This window comes from Stegodyphus dumicola, chromosome X1, assembly GCF_044657685.1.
Source record: "Stegodyphus dumicola isolate Sdum_Otavi_A_Nest chromosome X1, ASM4465768v1".
Lineage (NCBI taxonomy): Eukaryota > Metazoa > Arthropoda > Arachnida > Araneae > Eresidae > Stegodyphus > Stegodyphus dumicola.
In genome coordinates, this window is record NC_140780.1 from 88,253,659 (window position 1) to 88,275,770 (window position 22,112).

Below are 22,112 nucleotides of genomic sequence, written 5' to 3' on the forward strand. Positions count from 1 at the left end.
AAACTGCACACAATGGAAGAAACCGCAGAAAAACCTCGAAGAGCAGCAAGGGGTAAAGGAAAACTATTCCAAGACAAATTCGTAAACACGGGCGTTTTCGATGTTTGTTGAAAACAGATTTGGTCGTCTCTCGATGCGAAAGAGTTAATATATGTAATGCGAATCAAAGGTAAGAAAGAACAGTGTTTAAACTAAGCTTAATTTTTAGTAAAAAAAGCATAAAATAATTTATACGAGATTATTGTTTGCTGAATGACATAAAATATTTTATAAGGGTACAATCATCTCAAAGAAGCTATTTTATGATATATATGAAACTAAATAAAATTTTTTTAAAGGTTTTAAATGATATTAATTTCAACCTACTAATACAATCCACAATGACTCTTCAACATAAAAAAAGTTTTCATATATTAATTTTATCTCATTCTTTATTCACAAAATCCACATCTCTGTTGTGACCATCATCATACTACTAAGACGGTCTTCCTTGAAATACAAAGCAGCTGTCTCGCTATCTACGTTCTCATAGAATTTCCTTCACATAAAGTCTGCTACCAAAAATATTGGCAAAGAAACGTTAGATATGAAATTCTTTTATGTGTTTGAGGAAGGGAATTGCCCCTCTTGAATAAGCCCACATGCTCCAATCGAGTATTTCATTTTCTTTCCTTGAGCTATCTCCTTCTCACTGGAGATTCTCTTTTGAATACATGAGAGCAATCTATTTTATAGTTCGAATATTTGTATGGCAGTCTACTGAATTCATCTAAATGAAGTATGGAGCCTATTTAAGTAACGTTACTCTTTTCCCTGAATTTATCTGTATCCGAATCTATTGCGCTCTACAAGCCAAATATTGCTTTGCTTCTAAATGTGAATTTACAACCAAGTAAAACCATTTTCCTATCATAGACATAATAGCAGGTTACTTAAATGTATTTAGAGCTATACGTATATATTGTAAATAAAAAATATGTGACGTGTAAATAAGGATACATATCTCTGTCTTTATCTGTTAATAAATGCGCGTTATGTGATGTAGGTGATATAGTGAAATAGTGTTTCATCGTATCTGATAATTTAATAAATGAGGTGTTGCAGCTCTAGCAAACGTTATTTTTCTGCGGTTTAACACATAGCAGCAAACGCATGGCTTCCTGTAGTTTCATTTAGCTCTTTATGTTGAAAACAGTGTAATTCATAAATGCGAAAACTTTACTTCCTTTTGAGATTGTTTACGTTAATTAGATTGGAAGACCTTATCTGAAACAGTAAATATGTCACATAGAAAATATAATCTTGTTTAATTTCTTTCTTGAAAGAAAAGCTTTGATATTTTGTTAAATTTCTGTTCGAAAACCATTACTTCTGTTTTCCAAAGGGAATTCTAAAAATATTTTATCAGAAAGAGAAGAAAGCTTCTTTTTTCCCATATCGTTGGGCAGAGAGCTGTATTACAGCCTTTGTTTTTACAACAGTCACATAACATTTGTTGATTGTTTGTTTAAATATATGCGGTTTAAATATGTGCGGTTAAATATGTGCGGGGTTTTCGTTGATCTCAAAATTAGTTTATTTTAAAAATTTATTCAACGTGCTTCTAAAGTGAAAGAAGAAACTTTACCATTGTTGAAAAATAAAGTGTTATGACATTTCGAAACAGAAGTAAACTAGTCGATTAAGAGCAATTCAACGAAATTTATCCCTTAACCGTCATAACACGCTAAATGAATAAGGCAAGTATTAAGTCTCCAAGACATACTAACATAAGCTGAAACCAGCTTATTTGAAGTAAAGTTTGAATTATAGTTCAAAATGCTTTAGTTGCATAATCCAAAACTTCTCATGCATGCTAAAAGTTTTCAAAGAAACTATCTGTTGCAGTAAGGATAAAACCTACCAATCTTCTGTAGATCTGAACAAAACATTTCCGTTACTTTGTTTAATATATGGAAAAATACTTTCTTTGTAGAATATTTAAAGTTCTTTACCTATAAAGTAAGTTGAAGGAATTCTTCTCAGAAAAAGATCAAATAAAACCTCGTATGCAAGTCTTCTTTGCTCAGGCTAGAAACTCAGGAAAAAGTGAGGTTTTATTCAAATAAAACCAGGAAATTAAGCTACTCTCATCTACCTTTAACTATTTTATTCTTTCATACACCAAGTTTTCCTTTTGTGTATTTTCTGTAGTTCATATTCTATGCGAATTCAGATGGATTGCAGAAATAAAATAAATCACGCAGTTAAATCCTGTGAACATGATCTTTAAATTTAACTACTTCTCGTCTAGTTCAAAGTCGGGGAAATAAATATCGGATTTGTTCAGTAAGGATTTTATTAGGAATTTAAATTTTTTTAATTGACATTAATAACTATAAAACTTCTAGGAGCAGCTTGTATTAAATGTCTTATAAGGTGTTTCTCCCACCTTCTTGGCGTGCCTTCGTGGTGTAGTAGTTCTGCACGCTGGGCCGGTATTCCAGAGGTCCGCGGTTCGATTCCCGGCGAAGGCGTTGCTAATTTTTCATCTTACTTGCTTCCAAAAAATCCTAATGTCTCTACAGTCTTATTACAAATTAACTATTCTTTGTGTTTACATTTAGTGTGATATTATTTAAGCGAACTGCATAACTGATTAAATTTTTCTTACTCTCAGATTCAGCATTTCGTACTTATTTAATGTATTTTAGAAGGGACGGCGGAGCAGTAAAGTCGTTGAAAACTGTTAGTTCCGACCACGTTCTATTCCAGGGAAACGAACTGGCTGCATGGGCGTTTTCATCGTTTTCCCTCGTGTAATGCATATACGAGAGAGTTTCTGTTAGAACTTCCTCCAAGAAGGCAACCCTTCCCCTAGGCAGATAACCCTAGTGTGCTTTGTCAGAATCAACGAAACCTAATCTAGAACCAGAAGGATGTAAACTTAATCAATTAATGTTGCAACAAAATGCTTATTGAAATTCCTTAGTTTATGTATTGCAATTTAAATTGAAATATTTAAGGATTTAAAATCTTCAAGACCAAAACTAAAAACACCTGTAGCTTTTTTTCCTAAAACTTGAGACCAAAGTCTCAACTTTATGTTACAACGTATTACTGTTGCCTCTTAACACTATTTCAAAGTTTATTTCGCACTTTTTTTCATACTGAACTGAATACTTTCAGTGTATTTACATATTTCAGTCTCGTTACTATCCATAATAGTAAACAGATTAGAGTTAACGCGGATGCTAAAAATAAAGCTAGACTGAAATTTGTTCTAGTAAAGAACTTGAACTAACACAACACCTGTTACAAAAATTTGTTAAGTTCAATGTATGTAATGTAGCAGTCATGCGTTAGAAACTTATGATGTTTGTTAAGAAAGACAAACCATGCTTGAGGCAAGAAATATGTACAAATAGGCGAAAGCAAGCAAACGCAAATTTAGTCAGCATGTTTCGTTAGCAGAAAAGGACTCCTAGAAGAAGTTGCCACGTTTCATGACTTGAGTTACTTATAATCTGATGGGTCCCAGTTCGCAAAATTATAAAATATAAAGTAACTAAAAATTGTTTTATTCATCTGCTTATGGTTTTGGTTTTCGGCACCTCGTAATCAATATTTTCAGTGAGCTTCTAACCTCAATCCACTCGCGACTGTAAAATAATAACGTCTTCCCTAGCCAAGCACTCATCCAATATAATAAATTTCTACAAAGAACTAAATTATCATCTTGTACATTATATATATATATTCTTTCAAGCAACTACAAACAGTTTACTTACCAGAAATTATGCAAGAAATCGTTTCTTTTATAAAGGGAAATGATCTTGAAAGATACATTTATGGTGTGTTGAGGAGGTTATATATATATATATATATATATATATATAATGTTTCTTTCGTCATTCTTCATTGAATAAGCTCATATGTTTTATTAATCGTATGATAAATATACACGCAATTTATATCATAATTAGAAAAAACGACAAAAAATATCTTTTGGAGAATTTATAAAGTTTACAAATCACTTTGTCAGTACAGCAAGAAAAATCAGCACAGGATACTTCCTTGCTCTCCTAATACTTGTAGAAAATTTAAAATCTAAAGTCATTAGCTTATTTAGAATAGTAAATTATTCTGGAGGAGAATTGTCGCTTTCAGTAAATGTTTTGCAGCTTCCTTTCATACAAGCAGCATTATAATGTTAGACCCAAAGGAAAATTAGACAAAAATACTAAATTATATCCCTTGGTATTATTATTTTAGTAAATAATTATTAAAATAATTTATATATATTACTTTAATAAATAATGAGCGCGTAAAACAACTCCTAGAAGCAATAGCATTTTTAAATTAAAAATATAGTATGTATATTTTAGATGCAGAGCTAAAATCTATTCAGTATTACACTCGATTTGTACAACACGTATGAGTTATTAGAAATGTATGTAAGAAAATACATGATATTAGACAATGTAATGACTTCGAACAAGTGTGTGAAACTGGCCCATTTTGCATTTAGGATTCGTTTTTATTTTATCTTCCGTTTCTAGTTCCGAAATATTTCACACATATAAAAATATTTCAATAAAATAAAAATCTATTCTTAAATGTTTATAAATTAATTAAATTATTTTTGTCATAGTGCAGTCATTTATCGGAAGCGCTATTAAGGATTTTTGAAAACATCTTAGAAAATGCATCTGCGTTAATATGGAAAGATTCATAATATAGCAAAAAATTGTCAGAAATCTGCCTGTTTTATTTATAGAGTCATCAGGTTATTTTTAAAGCAGGAGTGATGAAAAATGAGCAACGCCCTCACCGGGAATCGAACCACGGATCTCTGGAATACGCGCCCAGTGTGCAGACCACTACACTACGAAGGCATGCGAAGAAGACGGGAGGATACCTTATATACACCCCCTTTTAAAGGGCAACTGGTGTTTTTAGGAGACCCAATTACCAAATCCTGGGTGAAGAGAGTCATCATCCAGCACCATTTTAGTTCGGGCTTCCTGTAGAGTCATTTATTTTTAGAGCAGGAATGATGAAAAATGAGCAAAGCCCTCACCGGGAATGGAACCATGGATCTCTGGAATACGTTCACCCCTACACTACAAAAGCATGCTAAGAAGGCTTGAGAAATAACTTATACATTTTTGTAAAAAACATTTGTTGTTGCTTTTAATTTAACATAAATATATTAAGTTTAAATTTCATATTTTACCCATATTCGTAATAACGCTGCGTTTTTTCGTTTCACTTTATATCTTTAGTTTGCTCTTCTAAAATCAGTTTGCTAAAATGTCTTAAAATAATTATATTTTGAAATCATTATTAGTACAACAGCATTTGTTCTTCATATGCTTACTAAGCATTCGTATGAACTGCCACTAAGTATAGATTAACCTACACTTACTGTGTATAGATTGCATAGACCACTGAGTAAATAATGTAGAATTTTTAATAGTTTTAAAATAATGAAAGTAAATGTAAACAATTTTATTATTGAATACTTAATCTTTCTGCTTCGTAGATAATTTCAGAATCCTTTATCACAGTTTTCGCATTCTTCAAACAATAAAATAACACTTCATTTGGCTGTCAAAAGGAGAGTTGTTGAAGTTGTAAGCACAGAAAATTTTCCTCCCTTCTAAGAAGTATTAATATCTCCAGCCCCCGTTTTCTCAGAAATTCTTGAGAACTGCTCTTTTACTACGCAAAAAAAAAAAAAAAAAATAAAAAATAAAAAAAAAAAAAAATAAAACGATGAAATGAATAAAATAACTTTGATTTAAAAATAAAATTTATTTAACCTTCTTTTCCTTTTTATTTTTTCAGGGGAAGAATGTTTTACAAGACCGAAACTTTGTCAACGAATGCAAACAAATTAATTTCAGTTGCAAACTTATTTAAATATTATACATTAAAAATATAATAAACTACAATAGAAGCGCATTTGCTAACTGAAACCATCTAGCCAGAAAACTTTAATCACTGGCACGTAATTTTCGTAGCCGTACGAAACGGGTCTTTTGCTTAGGTTAAAAAAAAAACTATGAATTCCGTATACGTGAATGTATCGAAGAATGCAACTGAGTATTGAGACTGTAAAATAAATAACCATATATGCAGACCTTATAACTTGTCTCATTTTACTAAACAGAGTGATTTTAATAAAGTTAACCAAGATGATTATAGTTTGGAGAATTTTCGCTTCCATCAACACTGAAACACTGAAAAACACGCTCTGGCCTACGTACCACAATATCTCGATACCAAGCCAGATACTTTGCACTTTTACTACATATAAGAAAAGGGATCACTGAGAACGTATAGTGTTAGATTTCATAATTTTTACTAAACAAATGTTTTTAAATTAAGAAATTCCCAAAACATGAATGATTGCATAATTTAAAACATTTTATAATTTGAAGTTTATGGCTAGGACCAACGGTTGCAGAAACAAGGCCGGATAAGGACACTTGTGGACACGGTATATATATATATATGGACTTAGTCATTTATTTACTTCCAAGAAATTGTCAAATAAATATTTGTCTACATCTTCTACATTAATAACTTTCAAGCCTTGCGAAAATAGGCTTGAAGCAGAACTGCATATTGAAAGCTATGTGGAAAAAATGCGTGCATTAGTGATAACTTACGTAGAGTTAACATTTATGCAACCAAACGTAATGACTGTACACTTAACGTTGAATAACCAAGGCGTCCTTACTGATAACCTCTGCTTCAAAGCATGATTGTTAAGCATCTGTATTTTATTTATAAGCCCTGAAACAGAAAAATTCTATTATCAATAAATAATATTTGATTTTCCTGAAATTCGGCTTAAAAGCTTTTAATGTTTCATTTACATGTATTTAACATGAAAGGGAAAGATGGAAGCTTTTAGATAAACGCTCCGTTCAATCACAAACATTAACTTTTCTTCCGTTTCTTTCAGCTGCAAAACTCAATAATGAGCATAAACAATAATTTGACTTCTTCAGAGCAAAACTCGATTAATAAAAAGGCCTTTCACTCGATTTATGTAATTCGGCCACCCTAGTTCTAACATAAGCATAAAAAATAGATAAAGTGCGTTAACAAAGAGCAGAAAATTAAAATGCAGAAAAGGCAGAAAAATGCGATGAAATTTCGAAGCCCAGCTGATGCTTGTAAGCATTGATTATCTGTAGTTTGCCATCACGATTATGGGTTGTCTTTTTACATTTATTCTCTCTAACAAAATGCATTAAGCTAATTAGAAATTCGATTTTACCGAAGCGCAGACGACGAGGAGTGAAGAAATAATGTAATACAATGATTTCCTAATTTTTTTAGGTAGTGAGGACTAAAATTCGAATGATGGTTGGAATGCTTTGCGATGTTTCTTGCTACCTTTACCCAAATTAGTGCGATAGAAATTTTCAGATGTTTATTTTTGCGTATTTGAACTGTTTTACTATTACTTCTACTTTCTGTTATGTTAATAATTACATCTGCTAGCCGTTACTGTCAATGCAAAATTCTTAGTTGAAAATGTGACTTATTTTAAGATACTTTTGTTTTATCACTACATTTATTCAGTAATATGGCTAAGATTGGTCGACTTATGGTATCAGGAATAATAAAAGCTTAGGGCGTCCTTGATAAATGTATGTAATGGCTTTTGTTAATGCAACTAATTAATAAATTTCCTTATTTAGCCGCCCACGCTTTTATTATTTTCTATATAAAATTATACATGAGTTTTTTAAAACGAATTATTTAATCCCTTCTCTCGCTAAACTATAGGATAAATTATTTTTATTTTTTGATTCATTAATTTTTATGACATTAAATTACAGCTTACTTTATAATAATTATTGCTATTTTATGATTTGTGTAATCCTTTTAGTCTCAATGACATGTTATTCATCAAATCATGCAACTGAAACATCATTTTTTAACAACGACAATCGCTCTTTTACTTCCAACAATTCCGTTACGTCACATACTAAAAAAATCTTACAAACTCTCATAAGGTATTTTCTGCCATCTTTCAGCATGCGTTCGTGGTGTAATGGTAGTACACTCGGCGCGTGTTCGAGAGAGCCAAGTTTGAGCCCTGGCGAGGTCACTGCTCATTTTTCACTTCTCCTGCTTCAAAAAAATCCTAATGACTCTACAGTGGCGCCCGAACTAAAAGGTGGAGAACAATAATTCTTCATCAACAGGATTTCGCGATTGAATCTCTTAATTCCCTAGGCGACCTTTAAGAGGGGGGAGTATTTGAGAGGTCCAGGTTCGTGTTCCGGCAAGGGCATTGCTAATTTTTCATGTCTCCTGCTTCAAAATAACTGCATGACTCTACATCGAATTTTGAAAAACAATTGCTTCACCACATTTTATTTTATTCACAAACAGCTTGTGTTCAAAATTTTAATTCTATGGCTCAGGAAATAGTATATAAAGATATGACAAACTTTTTACCATAGCGACAAATGCCATGAGTGAGCTCAATAAAAGCTTATAAACATTATTCCAAGAAGCATTAACTGATAGACTATAAGATATTGGTATTTGCACAGGGGTTTTGCTGTGATATTGGTATACGATAACAGAGTATGATAATCTTAGATGTAAAGAACATTTACTAATGCTTGAAAACGTGAATATCAGGTGCTCACTTGTTAAAATGCTTACATGACAAGATTTACTTCTTTTTATGAATGTAGAGAATAATTTCATTGCCAAAGTTAAGAATTAAATATAACATTGAAATTAATCATCAAAAACGGGGTCACATTTTTCTTGGTTACCTCAGCTTACAGATGTAGTTATCTACTATCGCGAATGTGCAAAATACTTAGCTCCTATTTTTAATAGGTTTTAAATTTTATTTTTATTAGAACACCAGCAGTATTTAACAAATGACATAATATTTAAATTTTGTGGAAGCTGAGCAGATATATCTTCTTTATTTTATTTATTTATGAAAAGCCATTCAGTAGGTTTTTCCCGAAACATTTTCCTGTTATTTAAAATATTTTCTTTAAAATAAAATAATATTATCTCCCGTCTAAATAGGAGAATTTGCAAGAAGGCCTCATGATGCATGCTCCTCACCGCGTTATGACTCTGGTGATATGATGGACTACATAACATTAGTAGGTAAGCCTTAAGCCGATTATAATTCAAATACTTTTTGAAAGTAGTTCAAATACTGTTTTGTCCAGAAATCATACTAGCCTTTCACAGAGTATTAATTTAATACCGGTTTGTAATACAAAATAATTTTCTGTTTTTTTATTTAATAATTATCTTACTTTGAAGTTCTCATAGTTTCTCAGAGTAGAATTTTCTTTACAAATTTGTTGTGTGATAGGTTATTAATTATAAGCATTACTTTAAGTTAATAATTATTAATTTTGGAAGTTCTGTATTGTTTAAAATATTCTAATAACACAATTTGCAACTTCCAGTTAGAAAGTATGTTTAGAGACCAATCAATATAATACATTATTTTCTTAATGCAATGAGGTTTCTTGTTATCTGGTACTGCATTTGTTAAAACAGTTTACAAAAGAAATTCGACTTCACATATTTTCTTAAAGGTAATAAGTACGATGGAATATCCTGTGTTCATTGAGAAATTTTTTATATTTCCCAATTTCTATTTAGAACTATCTGTCTCACAAATCTTCTTATCACTTTTAACGTTGGAAGGAACAGAGACTAAACAAAACTAAAACAATAAATACAAACTGCATATATTATTATTATTTTTATTTTTTTAACATCCCGATGCTGCGGGTTTTCAGAGTACCTTAAAATATACCCGATATGGTACTATCAGTGAACATAACCTGAAAGAAAGTACGTATTAAAAAAAGGGGGTAAAGATAATCACTGTAAAATAGATATTGCTTCTGTGTAGTGTCTTGGCTTAAAACAGCAAATTACCGTTATTTATATTTTCCAAAAAGTTAGCATTAAAATTTCAACAGGTTACATTTGTAATTTAGGATTTATGAAACTTTTATTATAATAGAAACATAATAATGTTTGATTTTAATACAAAATAATTTTTCATGCTTGTTTCTGCTTTCAAGGGAAAACAAATCGTGTTCTACATCCTTTGTCAGAAAAGTTTCAGGACAAAAGACATAAAAAATATAGAAAATTGCATTTACCATGTAATGATCCTAGCTGCTATCAAAGTAATCCGTTTGGCTATCTATACACAACTGCCAACATTTCTGGAGATCTTTGGAAGCAAGCAGAGAATTCTTCAACTGCGATGCTTGCAAGCGCATTTGTCATAGCACTTTGGATTTTGTCTGCAATAATTTTTATGATGCTTTCCTTTCAGTCACCTTTTCACTCACGTAAACTAGAAAAAAATCACAATAATCTTGGACACAAATGTGAAACCATGTCTGCCTCTATTTAATAGTCCCGCCTCTTTCTGTTCATCTGTTACTGAGTGAGGGACGATTCTTGCATTAGGTTTCCGTTTCCCTCAATCTTCGCGTAAAATTTTATGACACACATAACAATTCAAATTTAGCTCTTCTGATATCATACGCACACTTACACGACGGTCTTCTTGCAACAATTGCCTTCCACGCTCCACGTTTGCATCGGTATGTTAGACGGGTATCCACGTTAGACGGGCGAGCAGCTCTGCGATCGTCTTGCACTGAATCTCTGCCTTCACGAAACCTTTTCTTCCATTCGAAAGTACGACTTCTTGAAAGTGCCTTGCCTGCATATGCTTGCTTAATCATGTTCCACGTTTCACCAGAGGGATTTTTCCGAGCTTAACGCATAACTTGATGTTCACTCTTTGCTCACAATCATCGTCCATTGTGTCCCCTTAACGAATGCGACAACAATTCGAACAGTGTGTTGCTAAGAACAACCCTGCGTCGTAGTACATTTACACGGAAACAAGGTCATGTCAAGTAAGAATACATACCAAGTAAAATAAAAACAAAATTTGTTCCTTTTTAGTACTGCAAACTCAGAAATAAAAAAAATGTCCTGGGAGTTTTCTGAAAAATGATATATTTGAGAGAGAGAAATGAATTAAATACTCTCAGAAATCAACATGTATTGCCCCACTTTCGTTTCTCAAAAATCTATTATCAACATTTAGAGTTATACCGTTTATTGACTGCGTACAACGTGAGCAGTAATAAAGATGCTGTCATATCCCAAGTTAAGTTCCATATCCATTCTTTGTCTGCAGTCTGCATAGCATAAATGGCTAACATTACGCATAAATTAAAAACAATGCATATTCTGCTCTTTTCATAAACTAAACTTTAGTTCTAAATTTCTTTCAAAAGACTCAATCTCATTTTTCTAAATCACACTGAACTACAGCAAATTCAAAAATCTTTATTATCAAATAGTCTTAAGTTTGAGAGAAAAGGCACACCTACGAAACGCAATAAATTTCTAAATTATCAATACGTTCTGAAGCTTTCAAGTCCTTTAATACTTCTGTTTGGATTGCCCTTCGACTCTCAGATATAGATGGAATTCCTTACAGAAAATTTTCACTGCATTTCGCATTCGGTGCATTCCATTAAATTAGGTACAATCCTCAACCAGAAATGACTTCTACTAAAATCAGTATGTAATGTGTTTGCTAAAATTTAAGTAGCTTAACCACTATTAAAGCTTTATACCATATTAAAACTCAGAGTACATAAAGTTCGTCTTAGAGATCAAAGCACTGGGCTCTAACCAAAGCTTATCGTGATTTAAGTAAGAGTACTATTGTATTTACCTTTTGCTTCCATTAGATCTAATAAATTCGCTCGCTCAATTTTAGTTAATGCATTATGATTATTTCTTATTGACAGCATTCGCAAAAGCTTAATGTACAACTTGCTAAATTATTCTAGGATTCATGAAATGTTGAATAAGCGTCAAATTTATTCTCTTATGAAAGCTTTAGGAAAATATTCTTCCAAGTTCAATTTAAATTTTCTTTACTGAAAGAGCAAAACATGTGGGTAATTTAAGCTGTCAGACGTGGATTAATTAATTTCTTAGGTCTCGTATACCGTCTAGTCCGGAGATTATTCAACACCCTCTTGAGCGTTTAGAAAAATACTCCACTCATTGATTTTTAAAATACTTTATTTTAAAAATCAGTTTGAACTGCAGCTCCAAAAAGTTCTTTTTTTATTATTTTGATTTGCACTATGGCAGCTCACATTTCGTTATGTATGCTTACTGCAGGATAGAAAAAAATCTGTAAATTACATTTTTAGAAATGAAAATATTAAAATTACTCATTTTTTTAACTCCTCAAATGACACTTCATTAATTTCTTGCGCTTTTAAGAAAACAAATCGTGATTTGGAAATAAACTCCTCCAAAGTATTTAAATCTATAGTTTATAATTACTGACAATTATGGCAGCATAATTATTATTATTATAATAGCTATTATAGCAGTACTATAACTAACTAGAGAAGTAATTAATAATACTTAACGAGAACGGCTAAACCAGTGAGATTTCCTCACCGTAAACCCATTACTGTATGTATGAGTTTACTGTGAGGAAATCATCATTGTATGTTGCTGGTAGGCTAATCAACACAAAATAGTACTACCTACTTAAAAATACTGTACAGTTGTACAAGAGTTTTAGAAAAATAATTTTCGAGATTAGCAAAATAGTAAAATTATTTGTCAAAACATTTTTGACAAATAATTTGACTATTTTAAATGTAGCTTGCTTTGAAACATTCCTTTATTTTAAACAATTCGGTCACACTGGTGAAATAAATATGACACTACAGTTAATTAATAATTCATCGTTATAATAATTATAATTCACCGCTAATCAATAATTCACCGTTACCATAATTCACGGTTAATCACTTGTGAGTTCAAATACTTTATTTGATATCACTAGTTTAATTGCTGAACAAATATTTATTGAAATTTTATTAACTCTGTAAATGTTATATTTTTCACTTTGGTAGCTTCTTCTGCTTCTGTGATAGCCCTGTGTCCTCAGCTAGTAGAGACTGATGGCCTGAGGATAGCTGCTAGCAAAAATCATATTCGTTCGGACCAGTGTCAAGACTCAGCCATTAAAGTTGTTGGATGTAGAAGTCACGAAACTCTGGAGTTTCTTTCAACTTGTGAAACAGTTCGAGAGCATATGAGTAAGTCATTTTGTACCTGATACTAAAAACGATGCCTAAAATTTCATAATTTCGTTTTGATGGGAAATTTAAAGATTTTACTTGCTTGAAGGTAAGTCACATTAACAGGTTATTTCAGAATACATCAGTTGCACCAGTTGAGCAACTGCAACTTTATGAAGAGCAACTCATACTTGCTCTTCATAAATTTGCACAATTTATTCCAACGGCGTTTGATTTCACGAAAAAAATTAAATTTTTCTTTCTAATTTCAAGAAAGTATTTTTTTAACCATCAAACCTGATACTTTGCCTTATTTTATTTTTTAATTATTCTTTCTCCTATTTTATATTAAGAAAATGGGATACATGAAACTAGTATTCTAAAAATTCATATCCTTTATTATTATAATTAAAATTACTGTGTTAGAGATTTGGATTTTTTAAATGTGATAATCCCATACTTATTCGATTACTATGCAACTTTGACATATTTTATTTCAACCTGATACAGTATCATAAACTGAAATTTTGCAGCTTTTGGTTAAATTGTATTTCTTTTCTGCATTAATTTTTCTTCAACAAAATATCAAGTTTGGTCGGAATTAGTCTGAAACATAAGTTTTGTTACGCCTCTAATTTCAAATCTATCAAAATTTCCGAACTAAAGAGTAAAATAAATATTTACTCTAATATATTTAATAATGAATAAATTTTAAATACAGTTCAACTCAGCATACGTACCTGCCACGTGTATAACCTCTTACTTGCGTTTCGATATCAAAAATATATTTCTTACACGCAACTACGTGTTACTTCTTATTAACAAGATATAGATTGCTAATTGAAAATTACAGTATAGAATATTTTAGCAAAACTGCGCACATAGCTCAAGAATTGCACTCCTTGCTGAAGATTGTTTAATATATGAATTCTTGAAATTGATATTATTTTTCAGTTTTCCAATGCCAGGGAATGTGGGAGGAAAATGGCAAGAACTACCTCATCGCAGGATTAAAAGGATCGAAAGCACGATACTGCTTTGTAAGTATAAAACATAATGGTATCTCAACATTTTCTTATTTAGATTTCAGCCTTTTTTGAAACGATAAGTATTTATCTATATCTATCTATCTGTATATATATGTTACCTTGAAACACCGAAATCTGGTGAATGTCGACTTTCACCGGTGAATGTCAACATTCACATAGTCGCTTGGTGTATGTCCGAAATATTTTCCAAATACTCGTATTTCTGACTTACACCGGTAAATGTCAACATTCATCATGTACTAATGGTGAATGTTGAACATATAAGAATATTATAATTTCTCCTCCGTAATTCAGTCACGAAAAAACGCACTTGAGATTTAAAATAAGAACTTAAAACACACAGTACATTCAAAATGAGAAAGGAAAATAATAGAAGTTAAAAACTTACTAAATTATGTGATTCAAATCTTATTTATTGCAACAACTTAAACTATTATGACACTTTGAATTGCACAAGAGGCCCTTGCTTTTAGAACTGCATTTATTTGTGGAACACTTCTTTTTGCAATGACAGCGTGTACATATACTCCTCTCTTTTCCTCTCTTTTCGACCTACAGCAGAGCATATCTGTGATTGTCGACATACACCGGTGAGGGTCCGAATGTACAAGAATGTAATGCAATATTCGATCTTTCACCGAAGTATTTGGTGAATGTTGACATTCTCCGGTGAAAGTCGACATTCTCCATTTTCGGTCTTTCACGGTAACATATGTTTATATATATATAGAAAGAGAGGTACATATATAAAGGGTGGTCATGCAAAATCTTCCCCGACATCTGAGCCCCTAGTGGCGTATTCGTAAGGTTAACCGAAATAAAGTTCCAGACATTAGGTATGCGCTTGACACTGTGATGGTTTAAAACAACAGGGCTGCCAAACTTAAGGTTACCGTGAAAAAGTTCGATATTTTCGAATGGCAGCACCCCGATTTTTACTGTGCCAATTGATCAGCGATTTAAAAGAGGATAAATGATATTGTAATGGTTCACGAAGAACGAACTTTTACTTCTTTTCTTGCGCGGCGTGACTTCTGTTTCTCGTCGCTTTCCATTAGATTGGCAGTAAAGGAGACAATGCTCTCCTTTACTTTTGCCTCACTTTTTGGACCATTCTTGGAGTTTCACCTGCTAGGTCATCAATGTCATGTCCTCTCAGTGGCTTAACTTTCTTATCTAGCTTATTAAGGCTCCTACTGGAGCAACATAAGCAACTTCATAATAAGTACCAGTATCACGCGGAACGCAAATTGCCGACGTAAAACATTTGCAAATAAGAACATTCTAAAGGACCAGTCAGGACACAAAAGAGCAGAGAGAACAAAACTTTTATTTGAATTAAAGTTTTCAATGTGCCACCGGAGGAATCTGTATAATTTCACGTTTTATGGCATATTTCAAATTTGACAAATCTCCTGGATTTGAGGATTTTTATTTTGATGATGATTTGGTGATCACCTTAGATTTCAGAATCAGAAAAAAGTGAAGTAATATTGGGGAATAGCATTGGCCACGAAACTGCAAAGGTGCAGGAAATGACTATCTCCAAAGTGCTGCTAATAACACGGCTGAAGTGTAACTGACTGCTCGCTGGACTGTCAACGAAACAATCGCGTTGATGGATCTTTGGGGATGCGATATCACACAAAAAAAAATTAGACGGAACGGCATGAAATACGGAAATTAGCAAACAAGTACAGACAAGGTAATGTGATGCTGGGTATTCCAGAAATACCGTTCAAATTAAAACTAGGGAAGCGCATATCTGCTTCAACGCAATCAGGGGACTCGGTACCTTTTGAAGGATTTTTTTTTTATTTAAGAACTTTCATCTATTTTTCATGAATATTATTAAATGGTTTTGTAAGACAAATGATTGTAAGCTGAAAACAAAATTTTGCTAGTAATGTTTTTTTAAATTTAAATTTTGTAAGAAAAATTCAAGTTAAGTGTTAGTTAACAAGTTAAAGTGTCTTTCTTTTCAGTGCTTTTCCCCCCAAATTTTCATATTATATTTATTACAGTGTTCATAGTAACTTTAAGAATCGATTTTGCAATTAATGCATTAGTTACTGATAAAAAATAAAACTTTAAAAGAAATGTGATCTCAATCCCATTTTCACTTCAAATACATTTTCTTTTCAGTATTTTGGAAAACCCGTCCTTTTTTCTATAAAGCATATAATTTTAAATACGCGGTAAAGATAATTTAATCCATATCTGTATAAGTTTTAGGACTTCAAGCAAAAGAATTTGTAGAAAAAAAGTAAACTGAAAAAACGCAGTTTAAAGACTGTAAACAGTCTAATTTGTCATTAAATCATTTCAAATTTCTTAAATTATTACTCAATTTCAATATATATATATATATATTTACTCTTCCTCTCTCTCTCTCTCTATATATATATATATATATATATATATATATATATATAAATTTAGTGCTATTCACTTGGTTAATATAAACATAAATTACATGCTTTTATCTAAAATCTTCGTAAAGCACGTTCAAAACAATTTTAATACATGAATTAATTACAATATATTTTCTAAAATGTTTATAATCAGTATTAAAACATTTGTAATTAATATTAATAATATTGACGATCTATGTGTCGTTTTATTTATTTTTTCAAAACAAAGTTTGAAATTTTAACAGCCAGAAAACATTTTTTATTTAGAACCGTTCAGCAGCATGTGCGATTTCTTTTCTTCTTTTAATCATTTGATCTCGTATATAAATTGCATTTTAAATTAATTCAGGTGTATTTTAATTAATTAAAAAGTTAAACTCCGATGGCCTTCTATAGCAATAATAAACAATGTCAAAGAAATATAAGCAAATTTTAGAAATCCGTCAAACCAATTCGCGTTTGTGACAGCATTGCTCGCGTTAGCTTATGGGTTAAGAGATGGAAAACGATATGCATCTGAATCGGTCCTGAAGTGCGAAAGTGCTTCATATTCCCGTTTCTCCTTAATACAAATGGTGGCTGTGCGAAAGAGCGTTGCATGTGAACGGGGCTTTGTAGGAAGGGATATAAATCATCATTTAACCAGAAACGAAGTAACATAATAAAATAGCAAAGAGATGAAAATTCTTTGGTCGTTTTCAAGTAGCAGCTGAAAATTTTTCGTAGCCACCTAAATTATATCTGGATGATTCCCAGATGGAGGATGTCCTCCTTCTGCGAGATTACTTGTCATACACGTTCTAACTGGCGAGATAGATCGGCGATATTCAGGTTGGTTTGGAAATGCCTACTCATCAGAGACCGAACGTGCTGTGATGAGGAGAATCTGAACGTGCTGTGATGAGGAGAATCTGAACGTGCTGTGATGAGGAGAATCTGAACGTGCTCTGTTGCACCACGGTTCGCAGGGCGTTCCTTTTCTTTTCAGAGATGGTAATAGATTTATACACCAGCTCTGCTTCTCTAACTGTACACTTCTCTGGACATGGATTTTCCCAGCGTGTTTACATCGTTTCCGGCGCAGTAATACAGATCTCTGTTTATGCATTAGGGAAAGAACAGCGAACCACTACGTATTTAATGGCGCACATACTTCAAGATACCACCTTAAAATGCCAGCTTCCACAAAGTGGTCAGCATGGGCCTCTAACAGTAGCAGTAACAGATCTGCACAAAATAAAATTGTCTTAGTAATTACCTCTTATGCTCCTGCCTACTGAGCCATGTCAAGCCATATCCACATCGTAAGTGCCCTACATCAGTAGGAGTACAGCCGCACACTCCCCCTCTATACTCAAAGCTGTAACCCCTATTCAACTTTATACACAGTTTTGTTTTGATGTGCACGTTTTCAATTTGTTTGCTTATGAGCTGCGCATATATTTAGATGTTCTCTTACATTAGATTATGCACTAGCTGCAATTTAACTTTTTTCCTACAAAACCATTACAGTTTTGTCATTCCCTAAGTGCTCAAAGGGATGTTTTTGCTCAAATCTTCTGTAAGTCAAAGTGCCCTGCCATCATTAACACGTTTCCAAGCTATATTCGGAGAATTCAACAGAAATAATTTCACTGCCATAGCCGTAGCTCCTTCTGAGGAGTTGCCATCTAAACTCCGGATAGCTAACGCTCCGCTCGGAGGCCAACTCCACCGGTATCCAGTAAACTCATGCTACAGCCATTTAGCGTCCTTTTTGCAAAGTGCAATTATTCTTTTGTGTCATACTTCACTGCATTCAGAGTCAGGATTAGCTGATTTACGACTACTTATAGACAGTAGTGGCGAACCTTTTGGGGACAACCGTTTTTTTTCGGGGGGGGGCGCGTGCCCAAAACCTCTTTGATTCATGTTTTGCCAAGCACAGAGAAATTTGAAAGCTGCCCGTTGTTAGATGGTTTGTTTTAGAAAGATATTTGCAAAATCCAACTTTCTGGTAATTATAACTCCTCAAAAACTTCCTCGAGGGACACAGGCATTGGCGGTACATAAACTCGGCCATGCAGTCTAACAATATCAGGGCCCACCAGTGGCCGAGCGGTAAAGTCGCTGAACACGGGTAGTTTGGTCCGAGGTTCTAATCCCGCGAACGGGCTGGCTGCATGGGTGTTTTCGTGGTTTTCCCCATGTGTAACGTGTATACGAGCCAGTTTACCTTAGAAAGTCCTCCACGAAGGCATCCCTCCCCTCAGACAGATAGCCCTAGTGTGCTTTGCCATAATTAAATACACCTCACCACACCTAACAATGTCAGTTTCCTTCTGGTCATTATCTTCATCTGTTTCTCCATCAAAAAACCTTTGAAGGACTTCTTCTAATGTAAGGTACCTCGTACTAGGCATTTTTAAAGCATGGAATCAATATCAACCAGAGTATTTAAAGGTATGAGTAAAAAAAGGGGAATACTCTTTTCCCGCTGCCGTTGCACCAGCGCAACACCTGTTTTCCCTTCCATCCCCACACAGATACAAACAGCTGATTAATGGAAGGTTCTGCTAAGCGAAGACCTTGCCTAAAAATACATCACCCCTAAAAACGGCAATTCTGTCACTATAAATGTTTTCGGCAAAAATACTTTGTAGAAAATTTTGCTTCAATTAAGAGACAATTTATTACAAACAAAATTATTGTTGTAGACAAATATTTTTTTAGACAATCTTCATAATACACCCACACAAAATCATCTACTAGTATAAAATATCTTTGATAATTATAGTTTTATACGCATTTACTTTGACCTTTGCGTCAAAGCAACACCAGCGGCTAATGGGTTATGAAACTTTGCAAAGAAAGAAACTCATCTTGCACTGCAATTACAGTTCTGGACATCTCAACTGAGCACACATAAAGCTTTTTCCTGTTGCGAAGCCATTTTGGATACTGATAAGCATAACAAGCAAACAGCTGGCAGCACATGAGAAATATGGATGGTTATCAATGCTTACGGCCTAGATTTTACCACGGGTAGTATGGTTACCATCGATTTATTACTAATCTTTGAAACCGCACCGTTCATTTATATACATCTTACATTTCAACCAACCTAAACCTCCTCAAGTTTGTTAGCAAATTTTAGATTTACCTTTCATATTCTGACTTAGAGTACAGATTTGTAAGTTTTTTTGTTTAAAGCTCTTTATATTCACTTATACATGCCTTTGTTGTTCTACGCTTTTAATAAGTAGTCGACGCGATCTGTTTACTTGCAGTTTTAGACGTAAGCTGAGGAAGAGTCACTACCCATTGCATAATTCATTAATGAGGCCGAAAACCAAGAGAAAAGAAGTAAACGCAGCGAATTAAACGAAATTCGATAACTGCATAATAACTGCTAGGTTGAGATCTTAAGTAAATGCAAATTTCTTGGTAGTTTGAGAATATCACAGTCAAAAAAACTTCTTCGCCAAAATTCATTTAGCGGCTGAAACTTTCTAATTGCGTGACTCTTTCCAGGGTAGGAAGTTTATGAGCATGGTCCTCGTGATCTGTCTCTTAATGTTTGGAAAAGAGCTGTTTATTAATGTATGCAAATAGCTGTTTAAATAAGCACATCATTTGCTTAGAAATAGCGTTAAATAAAAGCACTTTTTAGCATCTTCTAGTATGAAAATCACATGAAAGCGAATTTACTTTTTTTTCGTTTGTAACTTTCTCAAATAATATTATTTTTAGCATTTTGAGCTACGATATTTGTGAAAAGAGATATTTAATGGACAAAGTTTTTCGTAATTACAAGAAAAACTTTAAAAATATCAGATAAAATAAAAATGTGTCTGAAAATAAAATCGCTTTTATGATTCCTGTGAAATAATGCCTGGAATTAATTTATTAAACCAGAAAAGTAAACATTAAATATTTCTTTACTTTAAAGATATTTTCTGTTCCGATATTTCCATTGTATACTTATATATCAAGAAATGCTGAGAAAATTTATCTCTTAAACGTGTTTATAACAATTTATTAAAATATCAACTTGTTTCTTACGTCTTCGTTTCGCGTTAGTTTATTGCTACTTTCCTGTTCTTTTCAAAAATTTAAACAATACATGATTTGTCCTATAGAATTCTTGTATTTTTTTCTGTCAAAAATAGTTATTAATACATTCAAATAGTTTATATGTGTGTTAAATTATGTGGATGAGGTCTTATTTTCCGAATTCGAATACTCTCGTGGGATCCGAAATTCTGAAGTCTGAAGTGCATGCTTTACATCTGATTTTGTAAAGAAATTCAGTATTATTGTGAGCTACGGGTTCGAGGACGTCTCATTAAATAATCGCTTCAGTTTAGCAGGGAGTATGTGATCGCACGCAGGAAAGTAGTGGTCTAGTCTTTCTGAAAGGAAGAGTCGTTGGATATTTTTAACTGCTGAGATTTTGTTTTTCGGATCCATACTTACAATGAGACTAGAAGGAGAGTCAAAGAATAATGGGCAAATACATTGCGTAAGATATGGTTTGTTATATGGCGTGTAATTTCCTGATGATATCTTAGTTTTAGTTTCCATTTGTTCGTTTGTTCGTACATAGCAACTTTGTTTTATGAGCCCATGCATAGCAACTTTATCTTATGCGCTTAAAGTGTTAAAAGCTTAATTAAGACGTAATGATTTTTTATATGCTATATTTCATGAATGTTTGATTGAACTTTATGAAATCCTAGAACTAAGGATTTTATGAATTTTATTTTTAGTTTTTTATTCCATTTTCATGTAAATATGTTTTAAGATTTATGCATTTAAATTATGTATTGCAATTAATTTGGTTAATGGTGGTAAAGACCAGGTGCCTCCGTTCCTCGCTCACTGAACTGAGCTCTACTTAAATTGCTGTTAATACAGAGAATTTGAGGGTTATATGGAGGCTTAAATGTCGTGATGTTCATAATCGCTATATATCATAGGTGTGCTGTCGCAATGTAGTAGTGTGCTGGAGTCGAGTTTTACGTACAATAGCTGATTTGCATTGTACGCCCAAGTGTACCTGCTAATACTTGTGCACCTGATGTACTAACTGCATTGTGGGACTGAGGCTCCATGCTTTTGCATCGTGCAAGGGAATCCGTTCTACTACAGAACTGTACCAGATTCTCTGAATCCTAGTTGATACTCCCCATGCAAGTCCCATACCTCTTTGCCACAAATTGCACAAATTCTATCCAAATTTTAAGTTATCCTTTGCATATTTTTCATGGAAGCCAGTTAAGCTGATCGTCAATTACGACACCAAGTTATTTAAAGTTTTGAACACGTAGTAAAGCCCTCTCTACGATGTAAAATCTATTTCTTATAGGCAAATATTTGAAACTGGATCTTCTTAGAAATGAGACGTGTTTTTACAGCGATCATCAGACCTATCTTTATATATCAGACCTATCTTCACCCGCCTGAGTGGCGGCCAATGTAAAAGATCTGAATAAACTGCAAATTATCCA

The 22,112-nt window shown here is 32.9% G+C and overlaps 1 protein-coding gene across 2 annotated transcripts in view; it reads left to right on the forward strand.

Annotated features, from left to right (window-relative positions):
• The window catches only part of LOC118186523 (uncharacterized), a 512,903-nt gene that overhangs the window by 439,850 nt on the left and 50,941 nt on the right, over positions 1-22,112 (forward strand). For both annotated transcript variants that reach the window (XM_035356639.2, XM_035356640.2), the window contains exons 10-12: positions 9,067-9,150; positions 12,990-13,175; positions 14,112-14,197. In XM_035356639.2, the coding sequence (XP_035212530.1) occupies positions 9,067-9,150; positions 12,990-13,175; positions 14,112-14,197 (356 nt within the window). The remainder of the gene's footprint in view (positions 1-9,066; positions 9,151-12,989; positions 13,176-14,111; positions 14,198-22,112) is intronic.